Source organism: Crocuta crocuta, unplaced genomic scaffold (genome assembly GCF_008692635.1).
Source record: "Crocuta crocuta isolate KB4526 unplaced genomic scaffold, BGI_CrCroc_1.0 scaffold28, whole genome shotgun sequence".
In the NCBI taxonomy this organism is placed as follows: Eukaryota; Metazoa; Chordata; class Mammalia; order Carnivora; family Hyaenidae; genus Crocuta; species Crocuta crocuta.
In genome coordinates, this window is record NW_027533256.1 from 2,235,720 (window position 1) to 2,255,561 (window position 19,842).

General features: G+C 59.0%; 1 protein-coding gene across 6 annotated transcripts in view; it reads left to right on the plus strand.

The window, feature by feature from the left end:
- The window catches only part of ZMIZ1 (zinc finger MIZ-type containing 1), a 202,167-nt gene that overhangs the window by 152,378 nt on the left and 29,947 nt on the right, over window positions 1–19,842 (plus strand). For all 6 annotated transcript variants that reach the window (XM_077746414.1, XM_077746409.1, XM_077746413.1 and 3 more), the window contains one exon: window positions 17,916–18,060. In XM_077746414.1, the coding sequence (XP_077602540.1) occupies window positions 17,916–18,060 (145 nt within the window). The remainder of the gene's footprint in view (window positions 1–17,915; window positions 18,061–19,842) is intronic.

Below are 19,842 nucleotides of genomic sequence, written 5' to 3' on the forward strand. Positions count from 1 at the left end.
ACTGGAAAGTGCGGAGGGCGGTTTAGCAGCAAACACCTGATATTTTCACCTTGGACGTGATTTCCAGTCCGTCACCCGGTGGTCTCCGTGCACTTTTGCTGGGGAGGAAGGGCATGCGGTTGAGAAAGACACATGCCGTGTAGCCAAGCACCGCCTGCAACCTAGAGGTTCGTCTGAGCCGCAACAGTTGGTGCCTGCTCGCTCCCTGTGGGCCTTGGCCTCCAGCCTAGGCTGGCTCAGTCCTGTGGTGGCGTGGAGTGCCCACGGCCGCCCTGCAAGGCGTCGCCTCTCCCCCGGCCCAGGCCCCTTCCCTACAGCCTCTGGGAGGTTCGGGTTTCTGCCCACCAGGTGGGCAGCTCCCCCCCTCCCCCCGCCCCTGTGCCCCGCAGCAGTGGCTCCGCTCAGAATACTGCCCTGCTGCTGCCACCTGAGCCCCCTAGGTGCCATCTGCCACCCTGTTTCCAGGCAGCAGGTAGGTGGCCTTGGGGCAGGGGCGAGGGCAAGGCAGGCAGATGGGGCAGGCAGGGTGTCCCAGCCCTGAGGGGCAGGGAGTATCAGGCCTGCCACCTGGCACCTGGCTGTCCCACCTCTCTGGGAATGGGCGAGAGCAGGTCTGGTGAAGTGTTGGGTGTGTGTAGCGGGAAGATTCCTAGTATCTCTGTCTTGGTGTCTCTGCATGTATGAGCAGTAGAGTCTGTGGTCGTCTGTGTATCTGAGTCTCTGACATCTCTATCCCCAAGCCTGGCCATTCCCTAGGCTTCCCTGCCCGCCTCCCTGGGCCTCGGTACCTCTCCACCTGCATCTTCCGCGTCTCTCGTTGTCTCTGCATCTCTGTGTCCCCGCCCGTCTCTGCCTCCGTTCTGAGCTGATGAGGGTTCCTTTGACATCAGAGCTACCTCCTCCCACATGGGGTTGCTCTGCTTAATTTCATTTTCCCGGGGCTCCAACTCACAGAAATAAACCCTCCCTTCCCACCCCTGCACTTTTTTGATTTAACAAGCCTGCTGGAAAACAATAGTGATTTCCGCATCGATCATAAACAGAAGTGATTACCATACAATTACAGCCTGAACCATCAGCCTCGATGCAATCACTGAGCCGCATTGTAAATCGGAAGACAATTGCCTGCAGAATTACCCCCAAATTGGTTTAAGTGGCAACAAAAGAGTGTTGGCATTTTGGCATTGTGGGGAGGGGGTGGGGGGCTACTGGTGGTCCTGACAGCAGAGAGTCCCCATCGGGGAGCTCCTGGGGTGTCTTCCTTGCCTTTGAGCAGGTGGCTTGCTAAGGAGAGCTGCCCACCACCTTCCCCCACCCCCTTCTTTCTCCTGCAGTCCCCACTCCTCGCCCGTCTTGGCACAGTTTGTTGCAAATTCATTTATACTAATGTGTGAGTGGCTGAGTGTACCATCAACTGGGACAGCGGAGAAAGGGGGGAGGGGGGGTTCCAAGAGGCCTCCTCAGCTCCCCTGCTGTGTGCCCCGCTCCCCACTCCCATCTCATATATGGCTCTTCCAGATCACCCCATCTCTCTGGACTCTTCTGGTCTGGCTCCCACCTCACTGCCTTCCTTTCCAATGGGCATCTTCCCCCCAGGAACCTCCTACATTCCGTCCAGGGTGGCCTGTTCCCTCCTACAGCTGCAGCGTGTCCCCTGCATCCTTCCCCAGCTGCCCCGGCCAGCCCGCTCCCGGAAGAGCCTGCCGGCCACCACCGCGGCAGAGTTTAAGAGGGGCTCCCGAGGTGGGCCCCCGCCGCCCTGCGCCTGCCCCTTTCCAGCCTCTGGTTTTAGTTAGGACACGTCTCCTGTGTCTCAAGGCTGCTCCGAAGCTCTGGCTGTTTCTGCAGGAGGCCCGTCTGTCTTCTCCTGGGGAAGCGATTTCTCTCTCGGGCCAGGCTGTTCTGAAGTTACTGGGAAAGCCTTCCCCCGGCACACTTAGATTCTATCAGATCTGTCCATTTCCAGGCTATAAATGCATCTGCATGTTCCCGGTGTCCCTGAGGCTCCGTGCATGGTTGGCCCTGGTCACTCTGCAAAAGCCTCAGGATGGGGCCCCATCTAGACTTGGTATATTTAGGACCACGAATTCTGTTGGCTGCCTCCGCTCTGCCCCTTGTGGGGCGGGGCCTTGGGGCCACCCTGGGTTTGGCTGGAGGGACTGGGGCAGGCTGGCCAGGACGTGGCTGCCAAGTGACTCCGGGGCACCTCCCCGCCCGGCCCCCGCCCCCTCAGCTCTGGCATTGAGATGAGACCAATGGCATCGTAGACTGGTGGTGGTTGGGAGACAGGCTGCCATCCCTGCCTGCCCAGCTGACCTGCTCTCACAGGCCCTACCCTCAAGCCTCTGCTCCCTCCTGTGCATTTGGGTGGCCTTAGCCCCTCCTGTGCATTTGACATAGCCTGCCCCTTTCCAGACCCTGGCTTTATGAGACGTCTGTCTGGACATCTAAAGACTGGACTCCTAAGTTCCAGCATCCAATGGGAAGACGGGTTTGAGACCATAAAGACTTGGACTTGAGTCCTGCCCTTATCACTTTGTAGTTTATGCCGCCTTTACCTCTAAATCTGCTTTTCCTTTCTAATGGGAGTGGACCTACCCCGCTGGACTAGGAGATGACAAAGGGGACCGTGTTATCAGTTCAGGGTCTTCCGATAACAGCTGCTGTTAGCCTTGACCTTAGCATCCCGCCCTTCCTTTGAGAAGGAAGGGGCCTGGCCTTTGGGGAGCATGCGTCCGGGCAGAGCTTGGCACTGGCCGGGTTAAGGCTGTCCGGAACCACTGTACTTGCGATGTCCGGCCCCGTTTACATTTGCCTTTAGTGAAGTAGAAAGACTTAGATACAATTGAGTGCCCACCTCCTCACAGTAGCCACTGTTTCAAGTGCTCGGTCATCTCACGTGGCCTGTGGCTCCAGTGTGGATGGTACGGATACAGGCTGTGTCCATCACTGCGGAAATTCTGTCGGACGGTGTTGCACTGTGTCATCAGCCCATTTCACAGGCGCAAAGTTGAGGACCGGATCAGTGACACGACCACCCAGGGTCCCAGCCGGAGGAAAGGGAGCTGGGGGCGAAGCTGGGCCCACCACTGACTCAGCACCCTGGGCTCAGAGACATGCCCTATCATGAGCCCTCCGTGGGCTCCTTATTGGCAAGGACTGTGTCTGCTCATAACCCCCATGCCCAGCCCGAGGCCTGCCCCACGGTGGGCATTTGGGACAGTGTCGCTCAGGGGGCGGTGGAACGAATAACTGAGCGAGCGCTGCCTGCTGAAACTTGGGGGTGCACTTACCTCCCCTCCTGCGGGAGGCACAGAGCCAGCTGCTGAGGAGTGATGGATGGCCCCTCTCCAGAGATAAATGTGGCAGTCAAGGTAATCGGATTGTGTGTGACGGTCTAATTTGTAGGCGAGGGTAGGAAGCGCCCAGCCATGCCTTGCCCCAGCCACCCATATTAGTTTAATCAAATGCCCAGTATCTAAATGACTAGGCCCCAGTGATGGATGATCTGAGCTTTGTTAAATGCTGTTGCCCTGTCAAACCAAACTTCCCAAGGCCCTGCCAGGCTCCCGGGCTCTTTAATTTGTTTTTTCTTGCTTGGTTATCTCCGCATGGGGCAGAGAAGGGGGGCTGGGGTTCTTCTGGCTGTCTTAAGCCTCTGGCTTTTCAGAAAAGAGGAGGACGAGGCCAGACCTGGCAGAGGAGTGAGATGAGGTCATTTTCCGCCTCTTCTGTGAAGCCTCCCTGGGTCGCTGCAGACGGTCTTGGGGAGCCCTTCTCTCCAGAGCCCTTGAACCTGGGCCTCACAATGCACTGTGTGTCTCTTGTATCTTCTAAATTCTCCCACCACCCTGAGCTCCGCGTTTCCATTCTCTGAATGGGGTGTTTTGTTGATAGCAGAAGGTCTTTGTTTTAATGTTGGGTAATTTATCAACTCTGCCTTATGGTTAGGGCTTGTGGTCTTTGTTGAGAATCTTCCTCAATCCCAAGGTCATGGAGCTATTCTCCTATATCATCTTCTAGACAATGGGTTGTTTTGCTTTTTTTTTTTTGGTCTGTTGTGTGAAGTCAGGGTCAGGCTTCCACTCTGGTCCTTCTGTGCTCTGCCCCTCCCCTGGGTGTGTGCCCCAGACCAGGCTGGGTCCTTAGAGAGACAGGAGCTACAAAAGCCTCCATCCTGTTCTCCGGGAGTAATGGTCTCTTTGAGCTGCAACATGTGTTCTTAAAAAGAAGGCTGAGGACAGCACGTAGAACATGCCCCCCTTAGCATCCGGGCAGGGTCGGCCCACTCAGGCTGCCCATGCCCTTCCGTTCATGTAGCTACCCGCATGTTGGGCATTGTTCTGTGGCCATGAATTGTAGTACCTAGAAACCCTAGCCTAGGAAGAGCTTTTGCCCGGGTTTCGGGGAGGGGGGGCCCTCAGATGATAAATAAGGTAAAAAGTAATTGCTGTGGAGCACGATCACTCAGGGGAGGGAAACTCGGAATCCTGTGGCAGGGGAGATGATACAGTCTAGAAACTGGAAAGGCTCAGGGGAGCCCTCACCGAGTGAGGGCACCTGGGTGAGGGGACGCAGCAGTTACATATCCAGGGTGAGAACCTTCCAGCTGGACATAGCAAAGGCCACGATGTATGTACATGACAGAGCGGCTCTGGGAAGAAAACTTCTGGCCTGATTCCCCCTGGTTGAGATGAGCTGGGGAGCTAGACTGCGGTCGGAGGAGGCTGGGGTTTGGGTTTGTGCCCTTTCCCTGCTGCTGTATGTTTTTAATCACGTGCCCACATTACTTCTTCAAAGCAACGTTTAGAAGTTAGGAAGGGAGGGCAGTGAAATGTAACAGAAGGGGAACCGTCAGATGTCATGGGAAAATAAGGGGTTTGGAAGCCCCCAAATGGGAGCCCTAGTCCCTCTTCGGGTCTCCGTCTGAAACGTTAGCTTCCTAAGGAGAATGGATTTGTCCGCGGTGTGAGTAAAAAGTAATCACTTTAATTAAAAACTGATCGTCCCTTTCTGCTGCTTGTTTTGGCTGATTGTCCTTGGGCAGGTTGCTGGCCCTCTCTGCGTGCCGGTGTCCTCCGAGAAGACGGGGGTAGTGCTCCCGACATCACAGGACTGTCAGGAAAACGAACGGAGAGAAGGGATGTGTCGAGTTTCTGCCTGGCTTGCAGTTGACCTTCACGAGGGCATGTCCTGGCATGGCCCGGCTGTCTTCAGGGCAGAGGCGGGGAGGCTGGCCTGTCCTCACATCCTCCTAGGGCTTGAGATCGCAGGAAGGCCCTGCACTGCAGCTCCCTTGGAGGCAGCTGGGCTTGCTCCGGACCCCCAGGCCGATGGCCGTCCAGACCCTGAGGCCCTGCGAGGCGGTCAGTTATGGGACCAGCGGGCCCTTGAGAGCCTCCTCAGGTGCAGCTCGCCCAGCTGAAGGTGCCTGCGGGGCTAGGACCGGCCGGCCACCTGGCTCCGACACCCCTCCCTGCCCTGGTGTGGCCTTCTCTCTGGGTGCTGTGTTCATTTTTCATGCCTTCCATCGGAGGCAGAAGGCAGAGAGCCGTTTCCTGCAGGGAGAGCGCAAGCGCTGGAGTAGGGAGGAGGGAGGCAGTGATACACAGCGATTAAACACTGCAGAGGCCTAAACAAATGATGGCTCCCTCCTCCAGCTGCTCTGGAAGAGAAACAGGGAGCCAGGCCTGAACGAAGGTGGCCCAGGCTGCTGTCTGCCCCCCGCCTGCCTTACCTGGGGCTGCCCCCCGAGAGCCACAGCCATGCAGAGCCCAGGACCTAACTCAGTCCTTCCAGCCACTCCATGAGGCAGATACCAGGGCAGAGAGGGTTCGGGGCTACACAGCTAACACACTGGCAAGTTCTGGGGAGACGATAGTCATTAACCTCACGGAGCGGGGACTTGCATGAGACTGTGTGGAAAGCACTCAGAACAGGGCCTTAGCCTTAGTCAAGTCCTCCATCCGTAAGAGCCACTGTCAGGGCCGCCCTGTTACACCTTCAGAGCAGGTAGGTGCGATGGGTGGAGAAAGAGGTGTCCATACAGTCAGGGTCTTGCCCAAGACCACACAGCCCACAGCTAGTAGATAAAACCTGGACTCACCCACTTTGGACCCCCTACCCAGTGTTCTTTCTCCTGTACCCGGTCCAGGGAGAGCATCCAGGTTCAGATCTCCGGGGCCTTGAACGTAACAATCAGGGAAGTCAGCGGCAGTGTTGGAGACCATGTGCCCAGCACACAGCTAATTCCCCTTGACCTGAGAGCTTGTGTGCATTCTGAACCTAGAGGGGCAAAGGGAGGCATTACTCCTTTTTCCGATCACACAGCAAATGGCGACTGAGCCTGCCTCTTGGTCTAGAGCAGCGGCCCTCCAAATCGGGGTTCTTGGCCCAGCAGCATCAGCATCTCCCCAGAACTGGCTAGAAATGCAAATTCTTGGGCTCCATCCCACCCCCGCTGAATCCGAGGACCCCTGCCCCCCCTGGGCCCAGCACCCTGTGTTTCAGCAGGCCTTCCAGATGATTCTGACGCACAGGCGAAATTGGAAACCCCTGGCCTGGAGACCTGGGTGGTTCAGTCCTGCCCTGGGACCTCACCGTCCAGGACGCCGATTCACACAGGCATCGCCCAGATGCGTTACTCCCTAAGAACCAGGTGCAGCCAGGAAGCACTTATATGCCGAGGGAATTCTTATAAATGATTATTTTCATTGCAACAAGGCAGCTGGATATTTAAAGAAAACCTCACAGAGAATCATTTCATCTCATAAAGGAGCTTCTGCAGAGAGAAAACTCTCCGTTTCCTGCCCATCCCCCTCCCCGGTGTTCTATAAATTCGGTGTCTAAGTCATCTCTTCCTCGAACAGTGTCCACCTGTCCATAACTAAGACAAGTTGACAGTGTGACAAAGAGTCGCCAGAATGCACCAGGGGCTTCTGCAGCTTAGGGGAGCATCGTGGGACCGTTCTGGTGTCTCAGGCAGCCAGGTTGCCCACTGCCAGTCCCTGCCAGGCACCTGGAGAGGTGGCAACAGCCAGCCGTGGGGGGCCTCCGGGGTTCCATCAAGTATCCACAGTTGGGGCTTCTCAGGAAAGAAGTGATCCGTTAGGAAGCCAGGGCAGACACATGAAAGGTGCGGGTGATGGGCCGCTCTTGCTAGGTGGGTGGGTGAGAGGAAAGCCCCCTGCAACACGGTGCTGGGTAGAGAACCCGCTGGAAGGCTGTCATCTCCCATCGTGTGGGGCCAGGTCCCCTGCCCCTGAGGGAAAACACCTGCCTGATTTGCAGTGTGACTGTCGCTGGGGCGGGAGCTCTGTCCCCACCCCGAAGCCACCCGTCTTGCCACCCAAGCCTCTGTATCGTTCCGTGTCCCGTTCACGAGCCGAGCCCAGGCTGGGGAGGAGGGGAACATCATGTGCCTGTCTTGTCCTGTGACTGAGACTCTGGCAGGTTAACGAGGTCACTGAGCCAAGCAAGTGGAGGAGGATTGGGGGTGGCCCAGGTGCTCGGAGGCAGAAGAGCTGAGGGTCAGGGCAGCGGGTTTTTCCTGAACTTGCTCTTTCTCAACGAGCAGTGAGTAGCCTCAAGTCAATTCTCCGTAGTCAAGTACATCGCCGGGCGAAGTGCCACCCGCCCCAAATATGTCTCATGTCTTTGTCCCCATGGCTTGCACACCCTCAGTCACTCCGGGGCCGGGAAGCTTTCCAGGTCATTCCTTTATAGAAACAAAGGCGCCCTGGGATCAGCACCTTCCCAAGGCCTGGTCTCGGGGCCCCAGGACGGTCTACTCTGGCTTCGTGAACCCAGGCTAAGTGAACGGGAACCTCCATTTGAGGATCCTGGGGTTTGCTGCTGGCTCCGGCTCCCGTGAGGACCAAGAGCCTGGGGTTTGGCCCTGAGGGTCAGAGCTAATGGTGGGGGTGCACAGCCAGGCCTCTCGCCCCCCAGACTCACGGCCCTCTTGCCTTCCTGGAAGGTGGACGAGCATGGTGGTTAGACTCAGCTTCCGGTTGAGCCTGGGAAGGGCCTGGCGTCACCCCAACCTCTCCTTATGCTGGAGGCGGGAGGGAGGAGGACACAGACCAACTAGCCAGCACTGAGCTGGGCAGTCTCAGCAAGGTCAGCTACCCAGGGAAGAGCCGGATTCCGTTCACCACCCCCCCACCCCCCACCGATTCCCCGAGAGTGAGCCGTGGGCAGTGCTGTTCAGGCCCCGGGAGAAATTATAGTACAAGATAGAAACAGGCTCTCCGGGTAGCACCTGCTGGAATGAGGGGCAGAGCTTTCCACAGCTCCTGGGGGCACACAGTGCGGCCCAGATCTGGTCTTGCAGAACCCTGGGCATGCCGTACCAAGGTCAACAGTATGGGGAGAGCTCTCCTCCACCATGCGGGGTCCTGGAGCAAAATGGAGCTGGGGAGACTCTTGGCACTCAGGACCCTCCTCCCAGTGGACATTCTGGTCAATTCCTGGGTAGCCACAGGACCTGAATGGGGTGGGGGGGGCAGATACACAGAGGCCACCTGGCTTCAGTCTGTTGTGGGGTGTCTGGGGTCCTTCTCCCCTCCCCAGCATGCTTGCTTTGCCATCACTGCTGCGTAATTTTCAGCTGAGGTGGTCTAGACCCCCCCACCCTTACCCTACTAGCAGTAGGTGTCCCCAGAGTAAGAGGAGAAACCCGTGCCTTGGGCCTCGCCTGTTGCATGCTCGGGTGTGCCTTGAGCCAGGTGCCCCAGCTTCTCTGCGCCTGCCCTTCGTTTCTGAGATGGGGGCTGTGGCCACTCCACGACCAGGTAGTTTATGAGGGTCCAGGGCCAGCTCACACACCCCTCGCAAGGGCACGGGACACAGTGATGGCTCCCTGCCAGCCGGTCTAAGCGGCGGCAGCACTTTGGCCCAGGAGGCCCTCTGCCCCGGACCCTCGCTCAGGCTGGCAGCACCGAGGGGGCATCACCAAGGGGAAGGTAGCATTCTCTTTTGATGAAAATGGCCTCTTGAGCTTGTTTGGGGTTGTCTTTTCGACTAAATGAGCTATCCTGGAAGGAAGGCTGCAGACGGTGGTGGGAGGTAGGCAGAGAACTTTCCAGGCTGGGATTTTCCTAAAGCCCACGGACAGGCTCAACCTGTCTGGCATCTCCTCTGGGGTCTGAGGACCTGCCCAGCAGGGTGAGGGACGGCCAGACCGGTTTGAGAACCATCCCTGCAGCTCCGGCTCTGAGGTCCCCTGGAGTTCAGTTCCCAGGGTGAGTTCACATGCCTGGAGCCTCCAAGCTCCTGCTGACCCAGCCAGCCCTAGGGGAGAAGGCTGGGGGCGTGTGCCGGGGCTTCTGGGAGGAAGGGCACGGCCCAGAGGCCCTCTCTGGCCAGGCAGGGACCTGAGATGGCAGGTAGGGCCAGGCACGGCCGGCCGTGAGCCTCCGCGCACATCCGGGGATTGCAGGATGGGCTGCCTGTCCCTCACCGTCCTCCCCACATGTGGGGCCTGAGTGTGTGTGCAGATAAGAGGGGAGGCAGACATGGAGAGGAGCAGGGGCGCCGGCAGCCAGAGGGCCAGCAGATGATTCCTCCTTGTCTTGACTTTCTTACCCACACAGTGATGGGAGGTGACAGAGCAGGGAGCAGAGTGTGGGAATGATCTAGAAAAACCAGCAGCTGAAACTCAGGGCAGCGTGCTGCTGCTGGCGGTAGTGCAATGATACAGCTGTTTTGCAGGAGAGTAAGATTCTTNGGCCTGTTGTCTTTTCCAATTCTGAGAGTCTGGCAGGGGAAACGGGCCTCGCTGGGGACTCGGGAGCAGCACGGGCTGCCCAAGGAGCACCCAGTAAGGAACAGGTGCTGCAAGCCTGGGCCCACAGTGTGGAAGCATTTTCATGATGCCTTTGCAGATGAGTGAAAGGAATTGTGTTTTTCTTGAGCAACAGCATGTAGAAGGGGAGACAGGGAAGCTTCTCCATCCTAAAGGAGCATGTGCTCAGTAACAGTAGGAACGTTTATTTGTATATAGTCCTTCCTGTATGCCAGGCACTCTACCAGCATCTATGTACATTAGCTGATATAATCCTCCCGACAGCTTAGGAGGTAGGTAATATTTATTCTCCCCATTTTACTAAAGGGAAAACCAAAGCACAGAGAGGTTAAGTAACTCACCTCAGGTCACACAGCTGCCAAGTGGCTCAGCTGGGATTGGAACCCAAGCTGCCTGGCTCCGGTGTGTGTGTCCTCGGCCACTCTGCCTTCGGAGGCCGGGGGATAGTCAGCATTTTACAGTAAAGACTCTGGCACAAGACTCACCATTTCTTACGTGTGGTTCGAAGCTTGCGCCCTTCCTTCATCCTGGAGCTCCTCACACCCGGCCTGTGGACAGAGGTTCCTCTTCTTGTCTTCCCACTTTACAGATGATGTGGAGAAACCAGTCCCCGCCTGAGCCACATCTGCCCCCATGTCCTCCTCCCCTCCTGGCCCCTCACTCGCCAGAGCCGAGCAGGGTCCTGGTCCCCGGATACACGCAGGAGTCCCCATGGTCTCTAACTGCCAAGCTTCCCTAGGCAGTGGTCCCAGAGTCCCCTGAGTGGGGGACAGAAGGGAGGTCAGAGGCTGGGATGGCGTGGCCTGGCTCTGGAGGCCGGAGGAGGAAGAGCCGCAGCATTGCCAGGGAGCCCTGGGCGAGGTGCTCCGGGAAGGCCCTTGGCCTTCCCCTGTGGGATGGACCCATCCACACGAACCCCAGTGTCAACCCAAGAGCAGAGAGAACCCAGGGCGGCAGCCAGCCTCCCACAGTACAGGAGCAGAGGCTGTGTCTCTAACCTGCTTTCCTTCCCTTCTTCTATTTTGGCGTGGCCCACCAGGGGGTGTGCATGTCATAAAACAGGCGTCAGTTGACTCGGTTACAGATGTTATGATGGCAGCGCCAGTCACCAGACACTTCATGATAGGATTCCTTTCGGGGCTGATGCTCCTGAGGCCGGGTCCCAGCCCCAGGGGAATGGGGAGCTGCCAGCAGGGTCAAAAGCCCCAGAGCACCAGTCACAGGTGTACCCCGGTTGTCTGGCTCGTGGATGCAGCAGGCGCAGTCTGTCCGTCCCTCCCGCCTTGCCTGCATTAGGTTATCCAGCTGTGATTCATTTCAGTCCGTTGGTTGTGTCAGTGCATAGCCTGTACCAAGGGCCGTGCTGGGCGCCGGGCCTGCGGAAGCGACCCCCTCGGCTCCCGTCGAGGCCCATGGGGCTCATGCTCTCACAGCACGACAGTGCACCTTCCCCCGGAAAGCCCGGCTCTCTGAGTCATTTCCGCATCCATTGAGCATCTCCCATCTCCACCAAGCCGCGTGCGGCCTCCGGGGACACAGACCGGAGAGAGGTGATCAGAATACATTTGTGGGAAAATTCCTCTGGCCGCCTTGCAGAGAGTGGGTTGGCAGGAGGCAGGTTTGGAGACAGAGATAAATGATGGGCCCGGCTTGTCATAATTCAGGGGAGAAGGGACAAGGCCTGCAGGAGGTGATTGCAACCGGCAAGCAGCAAAGGGGACAGACACACCGTGGAGAGGGCCAGGCTGCAGGGGCCCCTGCGTGGGGCAGGGGAGGGGGCGTCCTCCGGAGGTGGCTCCAGGTGCTCCCGGGGATTTGGGTGGACGAGGGGACAGGGACTTGACACGGGCGGGGGGGAGCCCAGCATGGAGGCCCGTACTTGCTCCCAGCACCGGGCAGGGCCCTCCAGACGCCCGTGCCAGACTTTCCCACTCCCGCTGCCGCTCCGGAGGGTCCTGCATGGATTCAGTGAGCTGATGGCCCGGGGACATATGAGAACGTGTTCTTAATATTCCTCATTGAGCAGTGAACTACTGGCATGCACCCAAGGGTGCTTTGTGCCTCGTCCTGCAAGTCTTTCTCACTCCCTTCCCTGGGGCACGGCCACCGCCTCCTGGACACCTCTGAGTCCTGCCCCTGCCCTGGGTCTCAGAAGCCCCTTTCTCCCTCCTTCCCTTTCTTCCTCCGTCCCCCTCTTCTCTCTCACACACGCTCGCTCGCTCACATACACTCACAGAGTTCCTCTGTTCTCCAGCAGCCTTTTAGCCGCTAAGATGCTCTTTGATACTTAATACGCCTTTGTTTCATTTTACATGTAGCTTCCCCAGGCTGCAGTGCATTTGGTCTAGCTTGGCCCTTACATACAGGTCTCTGTGCCTTCCCCCTCACGCACCGCCACCCCCCCCCATCCCTTCCCAGTCTGCAGACCTTCCTCAGAACGAGCAGCCCAGGCTTCTCACTGTCTGAGCGTCCCCTGCTCGCTTCTATAAAGAACAAACGGCTTGTTTCCTGTGGCCACTTGGCTGCCCCTGGCTCCTGGCTGCTTTTCAAACTGGAGTACAGCCTGGCGAGGGGCAGGCAGCCTTTCTCCGGTGCCTGGGTGAGCTCGATCACCCCTCTGATGCTCTAACTCCCCGACCCCAGCCTCTGCCTCTCCTCCACCCGCACCGGCTCATTGTCTGCGGCCCCGCTGGGCTTGTCTGGAGAATGCGGCTCCACCCTCCCTACCTGCAGTTCCCAAGTCCTGCCTTGCAGCCTCTTCCCACCCCCACGCCGCCAGCTCTCTGGTAAGACCAGCCCGGCCCCGCTTGTCCCTCTGGCCAGCCCATCCTGCGGATCCCCTCTGCCAGCAGCTGCAGGTACAGAGACATGCAGGGCCTGTCACTGTCCCCAAGGAAGACACATCTGAGACAAGCCAGGGCTAGGATGGCACTCCGGGCCTGCCCTCGCTTTTATATCTGGTTGCCTTTTGCTTGTCCCTCACGCATACTGTGGTGGCTGCAGGGGGAGGAGCCAGGAACATCTTGGGGAACAAACGTTGGGAACTTTCCCACCCTGTCCTCCTAGATGTACATCGTGGGCCCTCCTGATGCTCAGAACTCAAGTTCGTTTCCATTTCTCGTTCAGAAGTGTTCACGCTGCCTTAGTCGTAGCACCTTCTGCTGCAGGAGTCCCTAGACATGTCTACTGTATCCCCTTAATAGAAGATGCCACCCACTGTCATACATGCCACTATTTATGTCCCGCTAGGAAGGAAGCAATGCCACTAATCACACCATGACATGGCATCGACTGTAAGACACGTGCTGTGGGCACAGGGCCCTAGTTAAAGCTCGTGGCAGGTCCAGAACGGGAGTCCTGGTACCCCTGCGGCCTCCTGGGTAAGTTGCAGGGAGACAAGTGCAGGCGGTCAGAGCATGAGAGCTCAACTGTCCTGTCACCTCCCGGCCTGAAACCCCTCTCCTGTCCACTGACCCTCAGGGCTGTGCCTTTCCCTGTGATGCAGCCATCAGGAACTTCGCTGCTGAAGACCAGGGCCCGAGCCCGGGTCCTGGGGTGCTCAGGACCCCAGGGAGCCCCTCAGATGGCTGCTGCTGGGCTAGGAGTCCCGTGGCGGATCTCAGGGAACCCAAAATTCCTCCCTTTCGGGGCTAAAGGCACTTTCCAGTGGCTGAAGCGAAGGCAGAGCCATCTCTAAAGGAGGACTTGATTTTTGCCTCCTGTATCTCAGGCAAAGCAAGGCACTTGATACTGTCCTCACTCTGCCCCTTGGCACCCACCCCAGTGACTCAGGAGGAAGGGGCCACTCCACAGAGCCTGAAGCCTGGTAGGCAAATAGGCCTATCATCTGCTCCAGGGCCCAGGACTTACAGGTGCCCTGCACCCTCCCCAGCCCCTGGACACTTCAGAACTGCACACCTCTTCAGTTCATTTGATTCCCTTGTATGGTCCCAAGGGGTCAGAGACACCTAGGCCCCCATCCTGTTGGTTACTTATCTGCCAGCCATGGTCAATGATGTTAATTGCATTTCTCACAAACACGTGTATAGCACATACTAGGGCCTGATGGTAACTCAGCTCACCCTTGCAACTACCCTATGAAGTGAGGAGTAGAAGACCTCCACCCCATTTTAGAGATGAGAAAACTGAGGCCCAGGAAGGTTAGGCAACTTGCTCAAGGTGTCACACCGTGGTAGAGACTGAGCTGGGGTCAGGTTTCACGGACTGGCTCCAACGTCAGTGCCTCACCAGCTCGCCCAGGGCTATGTGGTAGGTGTGGGATCGAGGGACTGCTTTGCTGGGGCTACTGTGGGTTACAGGGTTTCTTTGTTTCCCTGCCCGGCCTCCCTCCCTCTCTGGCTTCTGCTCAGATAACCTTGTAGTTGGTTGACGACACTAATTAGAGCTCACATCCATTCTCTGAGGCAAGGCCGCTCCTGCTAAGCCCATTTCACAGATAAAGAGATTGGGTCTCCAAGCCATGAAGCAGCCTGTGTGAAATCTCACAGTGGCGGGACATGAGCGAAGTCCTGTCACCTGTGGGACTACAGAGCCGGGGCACTTAGCCCCCACTTCCCGTGGCCTGCCCACCATTGTCCCTGCCCGCTCCTGGGGCAGCGTGGGTACTGGTGCCCGTGGGGGCTGCCTTGACGCCTCCTGGAGGGGGCGGGGGTGGCCGTCTCCCATCCACAAGGTGCTTTCCTGCCAGTACGAGCAGGGAGCATCTGCAGACCCTCACCTGCTTTCCAGAGACCACACGCTGCCTTCTGGGTCTCCAGACGCTGTTTTCAGCACTTTACAAGGGTTAGTGTCGTGTAAATGTGACAACAGCCCTGTAAGGAGTGAGCATTACTATTAATGCCTATTTAACAGATAAAGAAACTGAGGCCTAGAGTTTGCCCAAGGTCATGTAGCTCTAAGTGGTGGAACCTAGACTGTCCGGGTGAGTGGTGCTCCCAGAACCAGGCAGAGGGCTGGTCCCGGTGGCTGTCCACGCAGTCTGAGGGGCCCTTGTGATGCGGGTGGCTGGTATCCCCTCCTGAAACTCTTCCCGTCCCTGCCACTCCATCCAGGGACTCTTCATGACTGGCACCCCTCCCGAGTCCCAGAGCCTTGGTCCCTTTTCCTCCCCCCCCGCAGAGAGTGCCCAGGGCAGAGACACACAGGACCAGGAGAGACGTGCAGGCAGGGCTGGCCCATCGAGCACCACGCATGCTCAGCCCAGCCCAGATGCACACACATGCAGTGCACACCCCGACACCCCCCCACTGGGCTGTCTCTCGGTTCTTGTGCGATCCCCTACCTGCCTCTGCCTGTCAGTCCCCCAGGGTCTCTGGTGGTGCCCGCACCCCCTCTGTGGCTGTGCTTCCCACCCGTCGTCACTAATGGGCATTTGCCTCACAACAGCTTGTGTTGGTTTGCGCTGTGTCCAAGCGGCGGCCACCACGTGTCTGCCAGTGTGGCCTCCGTGCTCACTGGCTGCTCGGGCCCAGGGGGTGAAGGGTGTTGCCGCCCCCGCTCCCTGCCCTTTCCCTCCTGGTTGTAGAAACGTGGCCGTCCTGGCATCTGTGATACCGTGACTGCCTAATACACATGTCACATCTGCGCACAGCGTTCCAGGCTCTTCACTGCCAGCCTCTGCCATGCCACCAGCCCCCTTTTATTCCCTTAACGGGAAACCACTCCATTGGCAGGAGGAAGACAGGGGCTGTCCTTGGGCAAGCAGGGGGGTGGCCCATGACCTTGGAGGAAAGCTCTTGCGTGGTGCGGTGGCCCCCGGGAGGAGTGAGGGCTGGGAGGCGCGGACAGCGGGCGCCACCATCTGTGGCCATCCTTTGTGCTGGCGGNCTGGGAATTCATTTCTGTTTGTTCCAACCTCTCTGAATAGGCTGCTCCCCCCACCGTCCAGCTGTGGCAGATGTGTGCTGGATGCCCGCTCTAGGGGCGCTTTGCCACCATTCCAGGCAGACACACACCAGAGTAGGGGTCTCCCCGTGCAGGTGGTGGCAAGATGAGCCTCACAGAGAGGGGCAGGACACTCTCTTAAGACCTAGCTCGCCCCTCAGCAGCCCCTCCTGGAGGCAGGAACAGGTGCTCTCCCAACCGGAGCTCACAGGCTGCTTTTCAGCCTGCACTTTCCTCCTTGACCCACGTCCCCAGGCCCTGCACCCGCAGAGCAGACAAACGCAGCAACCCCGGAGGGCCCATCAGCGCCCCGCCCCGTTCCCTGCAGGAACTGCTGCCCTTCCCTTGCCCTTGAGCCCCCAGCCGGTCCCTGGTAACCGGTGGACCTTGCTCCCAGGCAGCTTTAGCTGGACGGCATGGGGAGGGTTCTGCTGGCCCTAGCGGCTGGCCCCTGGTCCCCGGCCGCCCGGGGAGAAGGAAGAACCCACCTCTCCCCGCTACTGATCGAGCTTACACAGGCCACAGGAAGGGGCAGAGTGTGACATGGTTTCAGGAGGGTCCCCAGCCCTGCCTTTCAGGTTTTTGGGCCAGTGGGGCACTCTGTCCAGGGTCGGGGCAGTTCCAAGTGACAGCCCTGTGCAGCCACTCCAGACAGGGCTTTGTGCCTTAAAGTGTTTCCCCCCAGTATGAGCTGATTGTGATAAAGGGCCTGGTTCGCGTGAGGCCTCACTGGGTTGGCAGGGCTGGAGACCACAGCCACTGGGTGTTTGCCTCCTGAAGGGTTTCATCTGCTCTCCCACATTTTGGTTCAGGCTTGGTTTCTCACCGGGGTGTGGGGCAGGGGACACTGTCTGCACTGCTGCCGGTCTAGCTACGGTTACTATGAGTGACTTCGCCGGTCTGGGCTCAGTCTGCTCCTCTGCAAAATGGGGATAAGAGCTGCCGTTCTGGATCGCGCAGGGCAGATTTGAACACAAAGACCCCGAAGCGTGTTGTACATCTAGATGGGAGGGGAGGGCCTGGAAATGAGGGAGTGGGCTCTGCATCCAGCCAAGTGGCTGAGCTGAGCGGGCCTGGTTCTGAAGGCTCCCGGCTGTCCGGCGGGGCTGACTACTTCCAGAGCTATCAGACCACACCAGTCTGGCTGAAGTACTCACGGCAGGAGGGGGACGGTGACCAGGGTGTGCTCACCCCTTTTTGCTCCCACACAATCATCTCATCAGTTTCCCCATGCACCCCTCACCGCAGCCCTGGGAGGGAGGGGGGGCGGGAGTCATTCCTCTTCCCCTGCAAGCACACTGAGGCCCAGAGACGGTCTCCAAGCTCGGCTAGTTCACACAGCAAGGTGGTGACGGCCCAGCCTTCCAGACTCCCTCATGCTCCTTGGGAGGCCTGGCCAGACAAACTAACCTTGAGCTGCTCTTGGCCCCTGGTGGTTATATCAGGACGGTGGAGGATGATTCCCCAGCACCCATTAATGTCAGCTGCTTTTCTCTTGGTGTGTAAGGTCTCTGAGCCTGGACGTCCAGGGTCCTCATGTGCTTTTCTGCCCTTCGTGCCCCCAGCACACGCTAGCAGCCCCCCACCCCCGAGCTGCCCTCTGCCCTGGAAATCCTTCGTTCTCCGAAGCTTGGGTGCCCAGCAGCACAGGGGCCAGCCACCGGGCTGACGGGAAGGCATGGGCACTTCTGCGGGGAGGACTTCCAGGGAGGATCTTGCAGGCACTCCTGGGACCGTCACTAGGCTCCAGGAAGGCTCTGGATGCCCTGTGCAGTGTGCCCTGCCTGCCTTCCCCCTGGGGGAAAGCCATGTTCGGCTGACGGTCCAGAGGCTTCGCTGAGAAGTCTTGATGGACCAGCACTTCCTAAGCTCACCCCACACAGCGTCTGTGCTTGGCTCCCTCCCTCTTGCCCCAGTGGTGTGTCCTCTGACGGTCCCCTCCATCGAGTCCAGTCTCTCCTCTTTGCCGCCTCTGGGCTGTCCTTCTCAAAGTGGCGGCTGTTGAAAAGCACCCCCCTCCAGCATCAGGAGCCTTTTAGCCCTTCCTTTGGGGTATTAGTCCCACGGTCCAGGTGGGGAGGCTTAGTGCGTCTCCGGGCGTCACGCGAAGATGGGAGCACCCAGTCTGGGCCGGCGAGGGGGCTGTGGGCGTGGCAGGGGGAGGTGCTGCAGGGCCCACTGACCTTCCTGTCCTTCCTTGTAGCCCTGCTGTCCTCCTGGTGCGAGGAGCTCGGCCGCCTGCTGCTGCTCCGACATCAGAAGAGCCGCCAGAGCGACCCCCCCGGGAAACTCCCCATGCAGCCTCCCCTCAACTCCATGAGCTCCATGAAACCCACTCTGTCGCACAGGTGAGTGGGCGCATACCTCCAGGGGTGGGCTCTGGGCAGCCAGCCCTCGGGCCCCGATGTGTCCTTGGAAGAGCCCCTCAGGTACCAGGACCGGGGTGGGAGCCTCTGAGCAGCCGTGAGGATATTCCCTGTTTTCTCAAATGCCGCTGCTTCTCCCACATCACGGCAGAGGCTGCAAGCGCTGGTCTTACCCAGCCCGACTGCTTTGTCCCTTCGGCGGAGGGCTGTCTCTTCATTTAGGTTTTAGCCTTTGGGCTGAAAGCTAACTGTCCTGAGCCCAGGGTCTTCCCCCTTTTCCTGAGCAAGGCGTTGGGCGACTGGGAGACACCCAGAGCCCAGAAGGGGCTCAGGAACATCACAGAGTTGATGGTCCCCCCTGCAGATGGATGGGGATGGAGCCAACCCAGGCTGACCGTGCAGGAGCCGAGTGAGGCTGGGCTCTTAGTGCAGGGGTGGGGCCACCAGAAGCCCAGGGACATAGGTGGGAATGGCTTGGCGGAGGCCATCAGGCACTGCGGTACTGGCCAGTCTGCCCTGCACAGCCTCAGAAGGAGCGTGTGCTCAGGACCAGCAAGCCCTGCAGTTAAGTATCCTGCAAGTCCCTTACTGAGCCGGGCATGCGCTCTCTGAGAGCTCTCCCAGCCGACCCTGGAGCAGCAGGCCTGCCATGCCATCTGCTTTTCCTCTGCGGGTCCCGCTGACAATGAGGCTGGAGAGGGCGGGGCGCGTTTGCTGTCAGAGCGAGGCTCTCATTCATTACCCAGCCTGACCGAGGCACCCGCGGCCCAGAGCACGCTGCAGGAGACCTGGGCCACACCACGGGGTGGGGGTGAGCTGCCACAGAGTCAGGCACTGGCCACACTCGACAAATGGAATCAGAGACTGTTGGTTCTCAGAGCCACGGGGAGCTCCTTAGGGCAATCACCCCACCCAGACAGGATGGCCCCTTACACATGGTTCGCAGCCTCTGCCAGAGGCACTTTATAGGACAGCCAGCCCGCCACCGCTGCCCAGGGCCACTGCCCCAGCACACCCTTAGCGCGACCTGTGACTACCCAAACTCAGGATAGCCCCCCTTCTGTGCAGGTTTCTTGGTGGGCCTTCCTGCTGGCATTCGGGCCAGGGCATTTTCCATGGTGTGGGACTTTGCAGGGCATTTAATATCTCGGTCCCTGCCCACTCGGTTCTTCTACTGGCCCCCCACCCCCACCCCTTTGGTGCTAAAGTACCTTCATACATTGTTGGGGGTGAGAGATTCACCTGTGCTTAAGAACCACGGCTCTAGAGAGACAGAACCCACCTCTGGCCGCCCTCTTCCCCTCGCCCGGGCTCAGCAAAGAGCCACACAGGTCTTGTCTGTCCGCGAGGCTCCCGGCCACTGTGCCCTAGCTGTGGCTGAATGCAACCCAGACCACCAGCCTGCGTTTACCCTCCTTTTAGCCTGTCCCCACTGCGCCCCCCCAGACCTGTCCTGCCTCTCGGTGCCTCACGCGCCCTGTCCTGCCAGCCTGTCTTCCTCCGACTGGGCCAGGGCCCTGCAGCCCCAGGCCTGCCTCAGACCTGCTTGGCCATGACTGTGGAGGCCGCGGAATGCCAGGGATCTGGGCCCTGGCCAGGCCTTCGCCAGGTTGTTGCTGAGCTGAGCTGCTGGCCTGAGAACGGCCCGGCCCGTCACCAGCAGAGGAGGAGCCGCATCTTGCTAGCTGGGGAAGTAAGACCCAGTGAGGTGGATCGGGAGCCGGCAGATCGGGAGCCGGCGGATCGAGACAGGGGGAGGGTTAG